The sequence below is a fragment of the Diospyros lotus genome, chromosome 7 (genome assembly GCF_014633365.1).
Source record: "Diospyros lotus cultivar Yz01 chromosome 7, ASM1463336v1, whole genome shotgun sequence".
Classification (NCBI taxonomy): domain Eukaryota; kingdom Viridiplantae; phylum Streptophyta; class Magnoliopsida; order Ericales; family Ebenaceae; genus Diospyros; species Diospyros lotus.
Genome location: NC_068344.1, coordinates 2,633,132 through 2,654,767, shown reverse-complemented (window position 1 = coordinate 2,654,767; position 21,636 = coordinate 2,633,132). Strand labels below are relative to the sequence as shown.

Sequence of the window (21,636 nt, the reverse complement as noted above, 5' to 3'; positions counted from 1 at the left end):
TAAATATAAATTCTATAATACATTCAAATAAATTCTTAAAAAATTAAAAATTTAAGTTAGAAATAAGAAAAAAAATCCACTACTAACTTGATTAGATATAAAAAAAAATTCTAATATTATGAAATGATTTAGAAATATTTTTTAAATTACAAAAATAATTCAAAAATATCCCAAAATGTTTCAGTATATCATAAATGATGAGGGTAAATTGATATACGAGGCACACGAACTGATATACCACTACTATTTTGTGAATAAGTTTGATTTTATTTATTTATTAAATAAATAAATTTAAATAAAAATTTAGAATAAATGAGTGTCCAAATTTCTACTCCTATTTAGTCCACCACCGCTCTTTATCTTTTTGTATCTCAATAATTGATGGTCACGTTAATTTATAAAAATTATTTACGAGAATTATTTGTGTACATAACCTTGAGTTGGCTCGACTATGAAGCCATCTAAGTAGTTGCCTAAGCCCTGCATTTATGAAAGTTCCAAAATTTTGTAGTTTATATATATATATATATATTTTTTAATAATAAATATTTTATTAATAAAATTGAGCTTTAAATAAAATTTAATTTTCAATCCAAATTTCACATATATACACGAGCACTCAACCCAATAATCAATTTGCCCACCAATCAATTTACAACGTCTTGTCATTCTCATTTTCTCTTTTCAATTTTTACATTATCTATTCTCATTGTTCTCAATTTTCTTTTCTTAATTTTTTCCATTTATTCTTAAATATCCCTTAGACTTTAAAACTGTAAATTTATTTTTTATTATAAATCTTTCAATTGCAGCCCTAAAAAAAATATTTCAATTACAAACTTCCAATCAAAAGCAATAACAATTATCATATGCTCTTGTTCTTCTTGTTTTCATTGTTTCTTTTTTCTTGAAGTATTTTTATGTAATTGGTGAACCGTTCGTGAAGACTATATCACTATAAGGTGAGTTTATCTTATTTACTTCTTATTCTTTTATTTCTTTACTTTGGCAAATCTTATGTAGAAAGGTGTATTATTTATTTTTTATAAAAAAGAAAGTTAATATTTTTGAGAAAGCCCTAACAAACTTTTTCGTCTAAGACCTCCAAGTTGGTTGAGTTGGCTCTAGCATAACATTTTTCGTTATCTCATTAATTTTCCTTAAATTTAGCGTTCATTTGGTTGAGAAGTTAAACTCATATTTATTAAAGTAGCGCTTGTTAAAATGAGTAAGATAAGATTATATTAAAATAAGATTAAAATATTTTTCGGATAAATATATGAAATGATTAAAATAAGGTTGAAAAATATTTCAAAATTTTTATTAAACTATTTGTTAATTTTTTGGAATGCACTGGAAGACACGCGTCTTTTTTCTTATTTATAAGGACCATGATAAATTTATCTGGAGGAAGAGAGATAAATTTATTTGAAAAAACTTAGATAAAAAGTCACACGACTTTTTTTTTCTAAGAATTGTCAAATAAATTTAACAAATATAATGAAAAATACTTTTATCTTAAATATTTTTTATATTTTACTTTTTTTTTTATCTATATCTTGGTTAACAAACACTGCTTGAGAGTACACCAGAGAAGTATGTTCCTACTTTTCTTGTTTATGTTGTTTGATGTGTTTGTATTATGAATGAAGTTAAGCCCATATTTATTAAAGTTTGCTTTTTGTGTTTCCATCTAACATGGCATCATGCTCTCATTAATCTCATGCTTTCTTGAACAAGAGACTAATCATATGCAATATTATCGTGTTTAATGTCGTGTTTAATGTTGGCAAAGTATTCTAAATTTGCAAGTACTAACTAGAGCGGATCTAGGAGCAGATCTAGGGAAAATTGGCCCCCAAATTCATAAGCCATTTCAACCATTCTCTCCCCAAATAAGCCAAATTTGTAAGGCAAATATGGGGAAGGGCTAATCCCTCCCCCCCCCCCTCCCAAATTCTCCTCTAAGTACTAAGGAGGAGGTCAAAGGTTGATTAATTGGGATTGGGTTGGGTTCAGGGTTGAGGTAGGGATAATATTTGGCATCCCTACTTCGATTTGTCCTACCCCACATTTCTTTCTCTCTATATATATGTATATTATGTTTATATATAAATATATATATATATATTTGAGATTTGACACATCTCAACCTTGTCTTATGCCCTTTTGAAATCAAGAATAGGGAGAAAACCCATATCGTATCGAGATATGGGACAAGATATTGGGGTTCGAAATTAGAGACAAACTAGGCCTACTTCAACTGTTGCAAACTCTAATCTAGTTGTCAATATTTTTTTAATTGGCAAATGATCTGTCTTACCAACCCAAGAAAATAGTATAAATAACCCTTTGCTAAATCAAACTTAAGTAGATTAAAGTTAATGGACTAGACATATTGGGTTGGTCCATTGCTTTAAAAGAAAACAAAAAGGGTCAAATAACTTGTCTTTCATTGGTTCTTAAACCAACTCAATTCAACTAAAATTAAATCTAATTATGTTCCGTTTCAACTCTAAAATATGTACAGATATACCCTATGATGCATGAAAACTCCTCAGGTGTGTCGTTTTAACGTTTTCAAAATATTTTTTATACACTAACAAACACCACAAAAAAAAAAAAAAAAAATTGGGATATTTCTGTAATTTTAAAAATATTTTGGAGACCGTTTTGTAGTATTAAAAAAATATTGAAAACCCATTTCTAATTTAAAAATACGTTTTGGGGCTATTTTGGAATCACTTTTTGTAATATTAAGATTTTGTTAAATTTATTATTTATTTGTAATTAGTAAGTCATGATTCATAAATGATCAAATTCATATTTATGTTTATTTGAATGAATTATGAAATTTAAATTTATTTTTAATTTGAATAATTATTATTACAATAGTGACATAACTGCTACTAATTACATAACATTGAGTATCTATTTATAAATTTACCACTCTAAAGGCGAAATGACATACAATTAAGGGTGTGCAATTGCCTCTCTCAACTTCTAAAATTGCTCTTTGGTTATTTAACATTGTGCATATAAATTATTATACTCTCTAACACTTATTCCTCTTGAAATAAAAAAAAGATGGTGAATAATTCCAATATCTTGATTCTATTACTATATCACTCATTTATAGATGTATATAAGAAATAATTAACTTGCATAAATCTATATTTTGATTAAAAGATGAGGTATGAAGATAAATCTTGATGAGTCACAAAATAAATCTTCAATTTTAAATAATATCACAAATCACAATTAAATTTAATGTGTCAATCATAATCAAATTTGAATTTTAAGTCACAATTATAACACAATGATAGTTTCGTCTTGCAAGAATAAAATAGTGTTACTTTAATTATTTCAAAGAAATTTGTTACACAAAATTAACTCAGAAAATGGCATGTAAAAAATATAGAAAGAATATTTTCTTTTTAAGTAAATAAAATTATACCACTAGAGACCTAGCGATGGAGTAACTGAGGTTTACAAAACTCAAATTCGAACCCTCAGACTCACCACTTTATCACTAGGCCACAACTTCAGTGGTATAGAAAGAATGTTTCAAGTGATACAAATATGAAATCTCTCTAAGCTTTCATATTCACAAAGAATATATATATATATAAGAAGGATATTCATTGTTAGTCTTTCATTCGTCCTTGTCCTCGTCTTCTTCGTAGTTGAAAGGCAAAGGCACAGACTTGAAGGCTCGATATTTGCCTACATTATTCAGATGTTCATTCTCCAACCTGATCAAACACCAAAGCAACTATCAGTTTTGAAAGAATATGTCATCCTTTCCACACAATTTAGAGTCCAGTTCTGTTAGATAGACTACAAATACATCAATCAATGCTATTCATAAACAACTGAGCAGACACACACACACATAGACATATGTATATATCACCGGAGCTCCTTCAACACACCTGAAGAAATTCCAGATGCCGCGGCGAATGATCTCTAGGATAGCGACGACTGCAACTAGTGTTTCTGGATGTGCAAAAGAAACTTGGAAGTTAAACACTGTTTGAAGCCAGGCAAATCTCAACGCCACATTCAAAGCCTGCATTCATTCAACAACCATCCTTTTAGTTTTAGATGATACTGAACAATATCTATTTAAGGATGTTTCTTTAGTTTTAGCACTTAATCATCATATAGCTAGAGTTAAAGAGCATCCCCATTACACAAGGTTCCCTGCTTTTCAAAGGCTAGGGATGGCCCTTTTTATGCTCGACCTTCCCCTTACTTTTTTGAAAATAGGTTGTTTCCAGAAATGAACCCAAAAAGGTCAGGAGGAGTATATGATTGTGGCTAACTTTCATAAATATATGTTTCTTACCATGGCAACAAAATACACACTTTTATAGGGGACAAGAAGTTTGTCTCTCAACCACCGGTTCTTAGAATGTTTTTGCAGAAGCCCCCAGTCCATGACAAGGTCCCAATATGTGCTAAAGATTGCTGCAAATATTGAGGCAATAGCAGCTAAAATCCTCCAGCCAGTCCCTTTGTTAAAATTGTATGCCGTTCTCAAGCAAACTGCTACTATAGTTGAGAAATATTTAAGCCCGTTGAGCCCTTGCATGGCATCTCTCTCTTCGTACCAGCGACGCAGGCACTGAGAGAACGAGGGAAAAAAGGAATGGCTTCAGCCAACTGTGGAATTTCATTAATGGAAATGCTATTTAGAGACGCACCTGAAGGAGGCGAGAACAGTATGGAACCGCTGCAATAATGTAATAGAAAGTTTTGTAAGTATTATTTCCTTTGCAAGTATTTTCTCTATGCCTGTAGTCTCCCCATCCATAGTAGCAAATGTAGAACTCCAGATTTCGAAATGCTTGAACCTGCAACACCACAATGAACCAACACTTGAACAATTTCAAATCAAAGAGGCATTTTTAGTCTGATTTAGCATAATGAACTGCTATCTGCTCACCTGGCTTGTTAGCTGGTCAGCCAGGAAAAAATCAGGAAGAGTCACCTGCAGAGGAAAGATATATTCTCAATAATTGAATCAATTCAAAGTAACTTTTTCCTTATCATATCAGGGTAGCCAAGTGGAGTGAATAAATAATAATTTAAAGATATATTTAGCTCTATCTACAAATTTTTAACTTTTAGATTGGTTGGCGATTTCGATATCAGTGTCTCATATTATCAGGTAAAAGGCCAGCTAAGGGAGCGAACTAGAGTTAAGCATGGTGAGCATAAAGAAAACCAAGTAGAGGGACACTCAGCTTTCACAACTAGCCATGCTAGTTTTATTAACAGTACATTCCCCCACATCGAAAGAAGAGGGGTGCATGGCTCTACCCTGCTGCCTGCTATGTTTGGGGGCAATTTTTTTTTAAATTTTTAGGACATCCAAGTAACTAGAATTTAGAACTTAATTTGTCCATATAGATAATTGTTTTATGCCCCATCTTTTTTCCTAGAGAATAATTAACTTCTCTCTCTCGTGGACTAGGCAAACTGCCCAACCAAATGAATACTAGGCATCCACTGTTTTCTTGTTTTTTACTTTAACCATCTCGTGCTACAAATTATAACATTAATCAATAATTTAATATGAGATTGGAACAAACAAAAGTCTCCTTTCAAACTAGACTATAAATATTAAAAGATAAAAATTACTAACTTATATAATAGATTAAGTTTTTGGGTAACTTTACCTTGTAGAGAGGAGCACAAATGCAGTGAAAGGCACATACAAGCAAAAAGAACCGACTTGATCGATAGAGAATATTGAATGGGCAGAATAACAAGGCGAGGAGGAGCTGCATAGAGAGAAAGATATCAGTTTTGACGCAGGTCTTAAAAATGGGAAACTAGGAAAGCTACCTGAGTTTAATATGCTTACACAAAGAAGTCCCACAGGCACGAGTTCAGTGACTGCTTTGTAATCTTGAGTTTTGGGATCCATTTCCATGTCTAGGTTTGCAAGCGCAGCGGCTATTGCCAGGACTGCAATTGCAAAGCTGAGGAGGAAAACTTCCCTGTAATCCAGGTCAGTTCCTTGCTTGAAACCAAATATAAATGGATGGTTGACTCTGTAGCGCCTCCAGAAGTATATATTTGCAGCATACAGGGCCATGTGAAGAGTAATGAAACCAAACAAGCTGCAAGTGTAATTTTACATGACATGTTAAAAGAGCACTTTTAACTGCAGATATTTTCTCAACAAGAAGTAGAAGATCTGGAGGAAATTAGGTCCCCTTCAGTTATGTTTTCATTATTTTTTTTTTGAGCTTCTGGTCTTTATTTTCTCAACATGTTAAAAGAGCAGTTTTCCAGGTTGACAAACAATGAAAACTTCAAACATGCATTGTTTTATACGATTTTCACTTTCAGATCATAAAGATTTTTGAACCCGGTGAAACTAACTTTTTGACATCTACTGAAAATGAGGTGTTCTGATTAAATTTTTGTTTTAAAAGGTATCTTGGACCTAATTTATATAGGCCCAAAACAGAGGGAAAAAAAATATTGAAGCATAACTATATGGGTTAATTATTTGAGCAAGGTGTAAATGACCTACCTATAAAGGGGAAACATCGTTTTCATGTACTTATCTCTGTTACGATGGTGTAGGAGATGGCGGGCACGAGTAATTAAAATAAGAGCAACAACGAGAGCCACTGTGCAGCCAACAAAGAAACCTGAAATTTTCCAAAAGGAAAGGTAAGAACAGATCATAAGTGATTGAAATGTACAAGTAATTCCTCCTCAATTGACAGTGTAAATGGTTCGTTACCCAAGGAAAATGTCACCCTGTGCCTTTCCCTCTTCACTTTCGGGCGCAAGACGCTCATTCCTTTTCTGCGGTTTGAGTTTGAAAAATGCTTGATGAATGTGTCTTCCACTCTGTCCATGAGCTTGGTAGCCTAAATGGCAACAATTCAATCGTCAGCATTGGAGTTTTTGTGACTTTAAATGGTGATAACAAGCTGTTCATCAAGAATTACATGCATGTCTCCTAGTTAATATCTCTATCGTATTCCATTGAACTTTCCTTCTTCCTCATCGTGATATATATTTTTACTCGTATGCCGAGGGAGAAACTCACCGCTTCATTGCTACCAAGGTAGGAATTGTCCACCATCTTCAAGTAAGATCTCGACGCGTTCCTTGACGTAATCTTCAACACAGTAGCCAGCCATGTAAGAAATTTATTCTATTTTATATCTAATTGAACAGATGGAATTTAGGCTCTCGAACAGGGAAAGTACCTTGTCGTATTTCTTCATGATCTTCGAAAACGCCAACATGTTCAAAAAGCTGTCCAGTTATAGGCCAATCAGACCATCGAATGCAGTTCCAGAAAGAACTCATCAATTTCATTTTCCGGCGGAAATTAAAAGCATAAAAAAAAAAAAAACTAACTCACCTGTAACTCTTGAGAAGCCTAAGCTTGTGATAGAACTCGATGAAAGCGCGTTTGAGCTGCTGTTCGACTCTGTTCAGATTCTCCCTGTTGAACTTGATCTCTTTCTGATCGTCAGGAGCTGTGAGAAAGCTTCGGATTGTGGAACGAGGAGTGTCAATGGGCTTGTTGATCTTGACGTGGTTGAGTATTTCCAGCGGAGCAGGCCTGTCCACTACGATGTTGTTTGGCCTTTGCTCTCGAGCATTTTGGCTCGCAGCTTGTGACTTGTCCGATTGCTTCCCCCTGCTTGACCCTTCTTCTTCGTCGATCACATCCATATGAACTCTTCCTGTAAGCAACGCCCATTGGTCGTTGCAGAGACACCATGCGTTAGCAAGACCGTTGACATTATATATATATATATACATATATATTTTGTGAAATCTTAAATTTTTCATGATTTTAAATATTCATTCAAACTATATAAAATTACTCATTTAAACATTTGATCAGTACGTATATAGACATGATAGTTTTTTAACATCTCTTCAACTCTTTCTTTCTCATCGATAGGAGTGTTCATGGTACGGTTTGGCCGATCTGAATTATTTTCAGCAAGCCAAACTGCTAGTGCGATTTTTTGATAAAATCATACCGCGGTCTGGTTTGGTGCGATTTATTGCGGTTTGAAAATAACTATTGACAACATATAATATATTATAAAAATATTAAAAAAAATAATTATATATTATTATAAACTATTATAATCTGTTGTCAATTATAATAGTTTTATATTATTATAAACTTGTTATATATTATTATAAAAATATAAGGTGATTTTTATAATAATAAGGGTTATAGGGGCTTTTGGGGTGAATTTTATAATAATATATTTTTTATATATTTTCTTGGGCGGTTTGGTTTTAAACCAAACCACTAACCATACAAACTGCAAACCGTGTGGTTTGTACAACCACCAAACCATTTTGGATCAAAAAAAAAAAAAATTGACCGGTTCGGTTTGATTTGGTCGGTTTCCGCGGTGCACCAATTTTTTTGAACACCCTTATTCACCGACAACATCTTCTCAACTTCATTTTTTTTCGAATATGTGTTATTTCTATTCGACTATATTTTTAGAAACGTAGCCAGAGAAAAAAAAAGAGTTGAAGAGATACTGGATGACTGCCATGTGAGCGCGTGTGTGTATCATTTGTTAATCAAATATTTAAATGAGTAATTTTACACGATTCATAAAGGCATTTAAAACTCCGAAAAATTTAGTGTTATATAAAATATATATATATATATAAATCCTAAGGTAAAAGTATATTTTTGGGTTTAATATTTTATATTATATTATATAAATATATAATGAATAAAACTAGTTTCAGTTCAGATTATATTTGTTTTTTTACAATTTACGTTATAAAATATTTTAAATGTTCCTATAACTTTTTGTGTATATATAGTTATTAAGAAATATTTAAAATATTTTACAGTCAAAATTGTAAAAAAATAAATACAATCTAAACTAAAAAAATAAGTACAATCCCAAGTGAAAGTAGTGTGACTCACGTGTGTGTGTGTGTGTGTGTGTTTATATATAATATTAATAAAAAGGCGGGTCAAAATGTTAAACTTGTAAACCAGTCACGTCATTTTATAAAAAAAGTAATATTTATTTTCCGGCCGCAAAGTGTGGTAAGAGTGTAGAAATCTCACTGCTTGCCCTGGCGCCGGACGGAGTGGTGGCCGATAACGAGGCCGTCGACGCAGCAACTTCCGACGCAAGACGAGTCATCTCCACCGAGCTGTTGAACCACCGCTGCGGATTATCCACTTTGATCCGAAACGCAATTAGCGCCGCCATCTGCTTATCCAGCACCGCCGCCTCCTGCACCACCTCCTCCACCTTCGACGTGTAAAACCTAAGTACTTTGTTGAACTCATCGTCCAGCCTCCGGAAGTACACCAACTCGTACTCGCCTCCTTCCTCGGAGGCCTTGAGGAACATCGTCTCGTAGCCTTCTCTGCCGTCTCGTCTCACCGAGTTCACCAAAATGGCCATGCTCTCGATGTCGAAGTCCGGCGTCGTCGGGCTCGCCGGCGGATGGCGTCGGTGCGATAGGCCGCTGAAAGCTCTGTACAGCGTGAGCGCCCTCTTCAGTCCGGCGGGGGCGCCCGGCGGATGCCTATTCGTTCTCTGTTTGAAACGCTGGATTTCTTTCAGGACCTCCTTGAGGTAGGCGTAGTCCATGTATGCTTCTTGCCATTCCGGTACCATTTGAGAAGCAAATTCCTTGCCAAACTTCATGTTTCTTGCCAATTCTGATTGAGATCTACAAAAACCCTAGCTGATTCTAAATGTTCTTTCAGATCGAGATATATATATATATATTATGTTCTTGATCTAAGCTCGTCGATCGAGAACAAGAAGAACCGATCGATCGAAAGGCAACGTACGGGAGAACAATGCAAGCTGAATTAGGTTAATTATTTGTCGTCTTATATAAGCATGCGAATGAGAGAATTAATGTACGTCCAGTTCTAAGGCGAATTTTCTTTCCTTGCAGTTGAACTTTCTGAGCATGTGGCTTGGGTTGATGGAGTCTCTTATTCCTCCATTGAATGCATGCATTGATGGCTGAATTGATGCGGTTTGACTTGCATCTTTCCAAACATGGCGGCCTATGTTCCTAATATTTTGGGGTTAGTACAAAGTTACTTAAATGGACCTAATTGAACTGATGTACGTAGTTAATTTTTTTAGTAATTCGATGAGTTCAATTCGGTTTGATTTCAATTACTTTAATAAAAAAAATCATAAAAATTGAATCGACTGCTATTGTTTTGACCGAACTAACCAAATATCAATATCAAATTGAATTTTTAAATCGAGTCGAGCTGTAAGCACTATGTAGCAACATGTATGCTTAAGTTAAATTTGTCCAAATCAAAATCAAACTGACGATCAAATCCTAATTTTAAGTCTCTAAACTACCTTCTTCAATTTTGCCTTGTTGCCATGATCACCAATTGATCTAGGCATAGTAGTCGTTTTTGACTTGTTGTCTTCTTTGTTTTTTTTCTCTATGACTTATCGTCGCTAACCCACACCCAACATACGACTCATTTTCTTCGTCTGACTTTAGCCTTGAGGTGAATTTTTATTTCTTTTAATTTCAATTTTTAATTATGCTACTTAAGGTTTTCAATTGTTTTAAAAATTCAATCTCTTTGGTTAATCAACCAAACAAATTTTTTTTTTTAATTTATAAATAATTCGATCAATTCAGTTCAAATTTTTTGCTACATATCAGTCTATTCAATTATAACAATTGCGTCGATTTGATCAACCAAATCGAATACTAACCCATACTAATATTCCACCCAAGGGAAAGTACATATGAGGTACTGTTCCACTTCTCCTTTTCAATTTTCTTTTTTGCTTCTTTCTTTGGCTTCCAAATAAAAAAAAATACAGCTTTAATTTTATTTTTCAAATTGTCTTTTTTGCCTTTAGTATTTTGGTTTTCATTGCAACAGTCTAACCACTTTATTTGTTAACCTAACTTCCCAACAAGTCACTAATTACACTTCTTTCTTTTAACTATAGCTTGGTGATGAAATATAGAGACAGTTGGAGTGCTTTGAGTGTGGGTTTAGGTAATTAGTTTGAGTTTGGTTGAACTAATTGTAATTAGTTCTGAAATTTTAGACCCAAATCCAAAAAATCAATCCAACCCAATTAAAAGTCAAGTTAGTTTATGGTTCTTGATATGCACAGCCTAAAAATATACCCAAGACAACAAATAAAGGTTTGAAGAGCTTGGATGACCATTTATTCTCCAGAGTTTTTAAAAATTATAGGTGAGATCGTCGCTGACAATTAGACCAAGTGGGAGACTCTTCGAGGCTTAACATCTTTTGAAGACGTGTAAATCCCCCAAGTGTCTTTTCTCTCGACATTTATTCTCAGCTAATTAAATGAACATGTTAACTTATTTTCAAAATTGATGTTTTAAAAGTCAAAACGAATAATCTCTGAAAACACTGATACTTTTCATTTATTATCTTCAATCTCTATAAATCAGGAGTGACCCCACACCCTCTTAATATATGAAAAATACTACACAAAATACACTACTTTCTTTTTTAATTTTTGATGGATCTGACTTAAGCATTGAAAAGTTCACGCTCGAGACATATCTCACGTCCTCTGATTGTCTTCTATTTATCAGGTCTCCCGAAAATTGAAAATTCTTCCTCATGTATAAATTTATTGTTGTATATCTCAACAATAACAATTCTAAAAAATAAAACAAGAGGACGATAATGATAATGATAATCATAATGTAGGAATACAACTGGTCATTAGCAAGACAACAACATTACAAAAAGAAAAAAAAAAAAAAAAAGAAATAGCATCGAATTAATTTGAATTGACAAGACAACCTGTGACAGCTACTCAGCAACGCAAAGGCAATAAATTCAGGAAGCCCACAACTTCAAGTATGAAATAGCAACAAGCAACTTGGGCAAGAGAATAAATTAACATCTAGAAGCTTGAAACAGCCATTATTATATGGCAAAATACATATTAAGACTATTCCACCATACTTAATTTATTGTTTTAAATAAATTTGCCAAGAAATATAATTAATTTAAAATTATATAATTTAAGAGTATAATTAAAATAATAAAAAAAAGTGCAATTATCGAGACTAAAATATATATGTATTTAACCATTATTAGATATAGCAGCCACCAACAGGAAAGCCCTGGCTAGCTTACTGTGTGCAACATTATTGGATTCTTAGATTTCCTTCTAATAGCTTGAATGGATAAGTAGGTCTGGTTGGTTGACGTTGCTGAAGAATGTGGCAACACCCAACAATTCTTTATAAATTTTGAGGCTTTTTTTTTTTTTTTTTTATAACCTACCTTGTCCGTCTAATTTTGAACAATGTTTTAAAAATCGGACCGGAGAGCGAACCGATCTGTTAATTGGGTCACGCGTCAGTTGCTCCGATTGGTTAGACCAGAGTGATCTGACCGGATGATATCATATATATATATATATTATAATTAAATAATATATATTTTAATATATATTTGAAATACTAATATTCTATATATTATTATGAGAAATGCTATTATTAACTAATATACAACTAATATTTTATATATAATTGTTAAATATGTTTTTAAAGAATTAATTAACAATTAAAAATTTAAAAATAAGTGAGGGTGAAAAAAACTGGGATCAACCCGATCCCGATTCACCGGTTTGAACATATTTTGATCGGTTTTGACTGGGTTGAAAGAGATTTAATTTTTTAAGTCAAATCGAACCAAATAGTCCACCGGTTCCCGGTTAAATTGGTTTGATCGGCCGGTCCGGTCCAATTTTTAAAACAATGGTTTTGAAGGAGACCGGCCTTCTCTCCTAATTCGATTTTCAGATAAATCGAATACGATTGTAAATTTATATACTTTTAAGAAGACACGCAATTAGTTCTTACTAAATAAATCATTTCTAACTCTACCAAAAATTAATCTCCTGTCACAAAACTTAAAAACTTTATCCCTTGTGCCATGTCCTAAGAATTTGAGGCTATTTCTTTCGGTATGTGTTCTTACAATGAAGTTAATATTTAGTGATTAGAGAACAAAGAAGATAACAAATAAAAAATGTGTCAATGCATACCTATCCACATGAGAATGGTTCAAGTGTGATTTTGACGCAGCAAGAAGAAAAGATTTCAAGCGAAATCTCTAAGAAATCAAAGGGAACTGGATTTCACCAAAAAATTTAAAGAAATTTCCAAAATTCTATTAGAAAAACTGCTACTAAGAGAAAAGAAAAAGATTTTAAATACTACCCTAGCAACAAGCAATCATAATAGCAAACCCTAACATGAAAAAAGACTAAAATAGACATAATCTAAAATAGAATTATGCTGTAATTACTGTTCTGTCCATGTGCACTGTTCATTGTACTGTTCACGGCACTATTCATCGTACTGTTCACCGACGCACTGTTCACCACTACTGTTCACGACACTATTCTATATCAGTCCCTTCCACCTCCGAGGAACTCGACCCCGAGTTATATTTTGGATAGAGGGGTTCGGAATCTTCATGGTACTCATACAAGTCTGCCACATTGAAGGTACTAGAAATTCCCATGGAGGCTAGCAAATCAAGGATATAGGTATTGTCGTTAATCCACTTAAGCACCTTGAAAGGACCATATTTTCGAGGCTTCAGCTTGTTGTAGGTACCAGCAGGAAACCTCTCTTTCCTCAAGAAGACCATCACTGAATCGCCCTCCTGAAACTGCTTATTTCGACAGTGAGAATCGGTCGCTGTCTTATATTTTGCATTAGTCTTTTCTAGCTTTTGTCTTACCTCATCACGAATAGAAACCACTTCTTCAGCCAACTGTTCAGCAGCTTTATTCGTACTCTTACCCTTAGGTAGCTTTGCCAAATCAACAACATGATAGGGAACTTCGGTATACACGATAGCAAATGGAGATCTACTTGTAGCTGTGTGAACTGCACTGTTATACGCGAACTCAATTTGAGCTAATGCATAATCTCACTGTTTTGGTTTGTCTGCACACACATTTCGAATCATATTCCCAAGTGTACGATTTGTGACCTCTATCTGTCCATCTGTTTGAGGATGGGTAGTGCTGCTTCTATTTAATTTCGTCCCAAACAATTTCCATAATGTAATCCAAAAGTGCCCCAAAAACTTTGTATCTCTGTCAGAAGTAATGGATTTGGGAACCCCATGCAAGCGAGCAACCTCCCTGAAAAATAGTTTGGCTACATTCGAGGCATCAGAAGTTTTCCGACAAGCGATGAAGTGAGCCATCTTGGAAAATCTATCGACTACCACAAATACTGAGTCAACTCCTCTTTGAGTCCGTGGTAATCCCAACACGAAATCCATTGCGAGATCTTGTCATATGCCTTTGGGAACGGGAAGTGGCATGTATAATCTTGTATTTTGGGCCTGACCCTTCGCCGTTTGGCATGTATAACATTTTCGGACTATGCTGCCAACATCCCTCTTCAACTGAGGCCAGTAATATCGTTCCTCCAAAGTAGCTATGGTTTTGTCACGCCCCAAATGTCAGCTCAAACCTCCACCATGTAGGTCTCGAATCAACTTCTCACGTAAGGAAGAGGTATGAATACAAAGCTAATTGCCCTTAAACAAATACCCATCGTTGATATGGAAATCTGCCATAGGCTCGTGATTCACACACTTGCTCCAAATCTACCCAAAATGATCATCACCTCTATACAACTCCTTTAAGCATTCAAATCCCACAATTTCCTGGGAAAGTGTGATTAATGGAGAGGCTCTTCGGCTAAGGGCATCAGCAACTTGATTCGAACTCTCAGATTTGTGTTTAAGCATAAAAGGAAATTTCTGTAGAAAAGCTACCCACCTAGCATGCATCTTATTGACATGCTTCTGGCTGTTAATAAACTTTAAGGCTTGGTGATCAGTGAACAACACAAATTCCTTCTGTACAAGGTAGTGTTCCCATTACTTCAAGGCTCTCACAACTGCATAGAATTCTTGATCATAAGTGCTCTATTTTTGTCTGGCCTCACTCAATTTTTCAGAAAAGAAAGCCACAGGTCTCTTTTCTTGAGAGAGTACTGCTCCAACACCTACACCACTGGCATCACATTCAACCTCAAATACCTTGTCAAAACTTGGCAAGGCTAGTACTGGGGCAGTGCATAACTTTTCCTTGACGAGGGCGAAGCTCTTATCTTGGTCCTCTCCCCAACTGAATCTTCCTTTCTTCAGACATTCAGTGAGTGGTGCCACTATGGTGCTGAAATGTCGTACAAATCGCCTATAGAAAGTGGCTAAGCCATGGAAGCTTCTCACATTGGACACTGATTTTGGAGTCGGCCAATCTCGGATTGCTTTTGTCTTCTCCTCATCCACATGTATACCATCCTCACCAACCACATAGCCCAATAATAGGAGTTTATTGGTGCAGAACGTGCACTTCTTCAGGTTGATCTAAAGCTGATTTTCTTTCAACACATCCAGGACTTGTCTCAAATGAGTGAGATGCTCTCCTTTGTTCTTGCTGTAAATGAGAATATCGTCGAAATACACAACAACAAAAGAGCCAATGAAAGGTCTAAGTACCTGGTTCATTAATCTCATGAAGGTGCTAGGAGCGTTGGTCAACCCAAAGGGCAATACCAACCATTCGTAGAGCCCTTCTTTACTTTTGAATGCAGTCTTCCACTTGTCCCCGGGCTTGATTCGAATTTGGTGGTAGCCGCTACGAAGGTCTATCTTTGTAAACATACGAGACCCCGAAAGTACATCCAACATGTCTTCAAGTCGTGGAATAGGAAACCTGTACTTCACAATTATTTTATTGATGGCGCGACTATCAACACACATGCGCCAAGTCCCTCCTTTCTTAGGCACCAACAAAACGGGGACTGCACAAGGACTCATGCTCTCTCTGATAAACCCCTTCTTCAATAAGTTTTCAATCTGCTCTCTCAAAATTTCATTCTCTTTCAGACTCATTCTGTAGTAAGGCAAATTTGGAAGGCTTGCTCCTGACATGAGGTCAATCTGGTGCTGGATATCTCGCATAGGAGGCAATTCATTTGGGAGCTCATCTGAAATCAAAACCTGAAAATCATTTAATATTTGTTGTCCTTCAACTGGAACCATGTCTCCTTCCTTCCCAACCACCATAAGCCCTTTTACCACTATTGGGCAGATGCAGTCAGAGTGCCTTGCAAAATTCACAATTTCTTGTTCGTTGCTTGTGAGAGTAAGAAAACTTTCTGACCTTTGTTTGTTCGCACTTCCCGTCTGTTTGAGAGGAGCCATAGCGATCTTATAGCTGTCCCACATAAATAACACCACATTGTCACGTCCCCGGAAAGTAGAGTCAACATCAACATCAAACTGCCAAGGGCGACCCAAAAGAATATGGCATGCATCCACGTCAATGACATCACATATCACCTCATCCTTATAACGTTTTCCAATGGAGAGCGGTACTTTACACGTCTCAGTAACTTGAACAGAAGGCCCCCTCTTCACCCAACCAAGGGAATATGGATTGGGATGGTTCTCAGTTGGTAGCTGTAACATACTTACTAATTTCTTTGATACAAAGTTCTCACAGCTTCCATTATCCACAATCACTTCGCACACTTTATTCTTAATGGAACAAAGCGAATGGAATATGTTATGTCTCTGTCCCTCTTCTTTTAGTGACAAGAGGACTCGTTGCAGCACCAAGTTTAGTCTCTCCAATCCTTCCTCAACAGAAAACTCTACTCCATCATAATCACCTTCATCCGCCACTTTTTCTTCTACCTCTGAAAACGCCTCACGCTCCACCAAGTTAGCTTGTCTTCGTTCTGGACAATTATTGGAGCAATGTCTAGATTTTCGACACCTGTAGCAAATATCAACTGAAGGTCTGGCATATGGATTCTCCCTTTGAGGTGGAAGTCGCCCTATTCCTCTATTAGCAAATTTGGTGTTGCCTCCTTCTATATTAGCCTTGTTCTGGGAACTAGATGAGCTATCAATCGCTTTTCCTTTGTCAATAGCATTGTTTAGTGGTTGTTCAATAGGTGTGGCAGCCCTACGATAGTTGGTCGCCGCTCTCTCAACTCCAATCATCTCAGCCTTTAATGCCATGTTAATGGCTTCCTGTAAAGTCCAAAGATTCTGCAACCCAATTTTATCTTGTAAAGCAATTTTCAGTCCATTAATATACATGGCTACTTTCTGATTTTCAGATTCGATCAAATTGTTGCGCTCGACTAGTTTCATGAACTCATGGGTGTAGTCCGACACTGATCGGTTGCCCTGTGTGCATCCCAAATACATGCGATATAAAATCTGCTCATAGTCAGCGAGTAAAAATCGATCCATCATAAGTTGTTTCATCTTCCTCCAGGTTCGAACCTTATTTTTTCCATGTCTCTGGCGAGTTTTCTACAACTGATCCCACCAAACAGCAGCTGTAGATTTCAAACGAAAAGCTACCATCTTAACGATTTTCTCCTCAGGGACCTCCATAATCTCCACAAATCGCTCAACTTCCACCATCTAGTCAAGGAACTCTTCAATCCTCAAGTTTCCTAAGAAATGAGGGATATCCACCTTAATCCTATAGTCGTCACAGGTGCCTCGGTGTTGGTGTTGACGATTGTGGTATTGAGGCGGATCCTCAAAATCCTTTCCGGAATCTGATTCACTGTCTTCAATTGCAGGCCGCCTATTGTTTCCTCGTTGTCTCTCACCATGGGCATTTATATCACGATGATTCCTTTGGTTAGGATGCTGCGGATTGCCAATGTTGGCTGGTGGAGGGTTTCCAACGTCGTTTCCTCCGCTATTTCCAGCAACCTGCAACAGCAATTGGCGAATCTCTCCAAGTTGTGTGGATAGATTGTCAATCCGTTGGTTTTGGGCATTAATTTCAGCCTTCATGGCAGCAATCTCATCACCCATGGTCGATTTGATAGAGAAAGATAGCAGTCAACGATATGGAGACGAAGAAACTGTGCTCTAATACCACTTGACGCAGCAAGAAGAAAAGATTTCAAGCGAAATCTCTAAGAAATCAAAGGGAACTAAATTCCACCAGAAAGTTTAAAGAAATTTCCAGAATTCTATTAGAAAAACTGCTACTAAGAGAAAAGAAAAAGACTTTAAATACTACCCTAGCAACAAGCAATCATAATAGCAAACCCTAACATGAAAAAAGACTAAAATAGACATAATCTAAAATAGAATTATGCTGTAATTACTGTTCTGTCCTTATGCATTGTTCATTGTACTGTTCACGACACTATTCATCGTACTGTTCACCGCTACTGTTCACGACACTGTTCTATATCAGATTTTCAATGGGTGCCCCACCCGAGACATGACTAGCTATATATGGTCAGAACATGGGTTCAAGGGCTTGAGCCATATCTCTCAAACCATGCTCATTAATTGTTGAAGATTCTTAATTAATTTCCCAAGTGGAGGGTTGGGATGTCCTCTACGTGGATTAAGCTTCCTCATTAGATTCATGCCACATGTCCTATACTCATTGGTCCATATGTTTCGCTCAATTTGGACTATGTGACATCTTAAAATTGATTGAAAGGCTAACTAATAAATGATCGGATTATTTCGAATAACCCATACTCAAATTCAATGTTAATCGATTTTAAAAATAAAAAGCAAAGACTAAAACTAACCCATAAAAAAACCTAAATGGATCGATTCGATTCTTAGGCATATCTATCCTTGAGAATTCTCAATAAAGAACAGAACTCGAGATTTAGAAATTACATTATTTAAAAATTATATGAAACTATTATTTTTCTTTAAACTTATGGTATATAGATTGTTTGGAATAGTACACTCTAATTTAGAAGTGGAGTGTAATTTACTCTGTAGTTGATCATTCAATTCAATACGTAACGTTTTTATTAAATATTATTTTTAAAATTTTAATAACCGACTTAACATTATCAAATGCAACCTTTAGTTTATGTTTTCTTGGGAGAAAATTAGAAGAAAAAATACAAAATAAACATAAATCAACACGTCAAGACCCACAACAAATAGTTCCAAACTCTTAAGGTGTGTTTGATAGCATGAAAAATACATAGAAAATGTCACATCCAAGGAATTGAATTCCATCTTTAGTGTGAAAAGGAAATCATTTTCCAACTTACATGAAAAACAAAAACCATCTCTCCCTAAATGGAATTTTTCATGGAAAAGAGACAAAAATATGCTTTAATGATTATACCATGAAATTCAATTTTATAAAAAATATAATATGTCAAATACTAAAAATAAAATTCAATTCTTTAGATGTAATATTTTTTATGTATTTTTTATATTACCAAACACACCATTAGAAGAATGAATTTTCATCACCATATAAGCTGCCCTTTTGGACCAATATTGGCTAAGCCCGCTCCGATTGACCAATTTTGTTCGCGGTCTCAACCCTGTTGCTGAACCTTTGGGCAAATTACATATATTACCCTTAATTTCTGAAAAATTACACGACCTCACCTTAGATTTGTTCATATCATCCGAGGTGAAGAATATTGATACAATAAAGGCTTAGTACATTGACACTTCCTTGACAATTAAAAAATAAGACGTTTGATATCTAAAGTATAAAATGTTAAGATTCGATAATTTTAATTATTAAAAATTATTATTTTAAGTTCTTATCATAATTGAGAGTAAATTGAGCCATTATCTACGTCACGTAGAATACCATGTCATATAAAAAAAATCGCGTTAGTAAGACATGTCAAACTATACTTAATACATAAATATGACATGAATAAGACCTAAATTTCATTTTATATGTTTTATTTTTAGGTTTTTTTTATGAAATTTTAGATCTTTTATGAAATTTAGGTTTTTTTTAAATATTTTTGGGTCTTTTTTTATGAAATATTTAGGTTTCTTTATTATTTTTAGTTTTCTTTATGAAATTTAGGTTTTTTTTTAATATTTTTAAGTCTTTTTATAAAATTTAGATTTTTTTTATCAAATTTATTTATTTTTTCATATTATGGACTAAATGTCAAATTTTTTAATTGTTAGGAGATCAAATATCATATCTATGTATTAAATCTAATTTAATATGTCTCGCTGACATGACTTTTTATATGTGACATAATATTCTACGTGGCATAGATAATGACCTTGTTCGCTCTCAATCACGATAAAAGCTTAAGGCGATAATTTTTAATAATTAAAATATTAAATTTTAACATTTTATATTTTAGAGACCAAATGTCATATTTTTTAATTGTTGATAGGCTTATTCATGTAATAAGCCTACAATAAATGATATTGAAAGCGTAATATCATTTGTTCGTAATCTTAAATCAGTATCATAAATGAGATAATGAGAATCTTGAATTAAATGATTTCATGTCTATTTTGAGTAGTTAACATAAATTGCATACTTGAATGAATTAACTAAAGATGAAACTACCATTTCGATACTTTAAAGCTCCAAGAATTTCTCCTCTTAATTGCCCAAAAATATATTCTCTTTAATGCCCTCAATTTCTTAATACACACTTTTGATAGAATTTCTGTGTACACATGTAGAAAGAAAAATTATTATTTTTTAAATTAAAAGGTGATTACGAGTGTTCTCTCCATCCATCAAATAAGGGTGTGCAAACGATTGGTTTGATTACTGAACTGACCGAAATCAATTAACCAAATTAATTGAATTAGGAGATAAAATCAAACTGAACCAAAAATCAAAAACTAAACTAAAACAAAAGTTCAAAAAAAAAAAATTGAACTTTCCAATAGACTGAAGAAACCGAATAAATCAATTGACAAAAAAAAAATAATAAATAACATTGTTTTATACTTGAATCGATTCGATTAGTTTGATTATTCCAACAAAGAAAACTGAACCAAAAATCTAACTTCTTAAAAAATATAACCAAATAGAACCATTACAAGAAAATAACATAATTGAACTGACAAATTCGATTGATTCAGTTCAATAAGTTCGATTAAATCAAATTTCTACCATCAAGAAACTATTACCCCATTAATGTGTTATTAACCCATAATCTCAATTATGGAGTCACATATCTCACATTGTCAAATAATCTCCTCAAAGAGTAAAAGTGAGAGTAAAATTCTTTCCTTTAATTTTTTTTTCTCCATATTGTCGTTAGATAATATAATTAATTCCTCATTTCTATTTTCATTGAATATTCCTTACTAGACTAATACATAAAAATTTAAAATAAGGGTCAAGTAAGGCTCTCTCTAGTCTCTAGAATGACTCTTTTAATAATAGAAGTTATATATTTACTGGTAATAGTCATTTGATTGATGAATCATGCTAGATGTATATTATTTTTATACATCTTAGACTATACAAGGGGTATTATGACTAAAATACCTTACACCTCTCTATGCGCTTCACGCGTCTCATGAGGGATATTTTTGTCATTGGTACACTTTTGTATAGCTCAAGATATACACATAGGTGTACCAATAGCATTATTCTTGTCCTAAAAGGTGAATCGCTCACCCCAAACGCCCCCACACTCAGCTGTGACCAGTTGAGCTGTCCATACGGACACCAATAGCATTATTCTTGATTGATAGCATAGCAGTTGTATTTCCAAATGTTTGATCATTAATATAAA

General features: G+C 34.3%; 2 protein-coding genes across 2 annotated transcripts; both read right to left on the bottom strand.

Annotated features, from left to right (window-relative positions):
* Positions 1-3,389: 3,389 nt before the first annotated feature.
* Positions 3,390-9,855, bottom strand: LOC127805743 (phosphate transporter PHO1 homolog 3-like). The gene is made up of 13 exons (XM_052342502.1): positions 9,107-9,855; positions 7,403-7,730; positions 7,245-7,293; positions 7,082-7,153; positions 6,770-6,899; positions 6,554-6,674; positions 5,876-6,134; positions 5,688-5,792; positions 4,952-4,996; positions 4,710-4,859; positions 4,352-4,630; positions 3,936-4,072; positions 3,390-3,755 (listed from the first exon to the last, which is right to left on the bottom strand). Exons 1-13 carry the CDS (start codon positions 9,696-9,698, stop codon positions 3,656-3,658), a joined length of 2,367 nt encoding a protein of 788 aa, XP_052198462.1. The 5' UTR covers positions 9,699-9,855; the 3' UTR covers positions 3,390-3,655.
* Positions 9,856-15,448: 5,593 nt separating this feature from the next.
* LOC127806360 (uncharacterized) lies at positions 15,449-17,527 on the bottom strand. Its single transcript, XM_052343591.1, has 2 exons — positions 17,435-17,527; positions 15,449-17,284 (listed from the first exon to the last, which is right to left on the bottom strand). The coding sequence occupies exons 1-2, from the start codon at positions 17,525-17,527 to the stop codon at positions 15,449-15,451; spliced, it is 1,929 nt and encodes a 642-aa protein (XP_052199551.1).
* Between the last annotated feature and the right edge of the window lie 4,109 nt (positions 17,528-21,636).

Coding starts and splice junctions, on each gene's coding strand:
- LOC127806360 (XM_052343591.1), bottom strand. CDS start 17,527: ATGGTGGAAGTTGAGCGATTTGTGGAGATTATGGAGGTCCCTGAGGAG. Junction 17,285..17,434: donor GTTTGAAATCTACAGCTGCT/GTTTGGTGGGAT, acceptor GGATGCACACAG/GGCAACCGATCAGTGTCGGA.
- LOC127805743 (XM_052342502.1), bottom strand. CDS start 9,698: ATGAAGTTTGGCAAGGAATTTGCTTCTCAAATGGTACCGGAATGGCAA. Junction 7,154..7,244: donor TCATGAAGAAATACGACAAG/GTACTTTCCCTG, acceptor ACTGTGTTGAAG/ATTACGTCAAGGAACGCGTC. Junction 6,900..7,081: donor ACCTTGGTAGCAATGAAGCG/GTGAGTTTCTCC, acceptor GTTGCCATTTAG/GCTACCAAGCTCATGGACAG.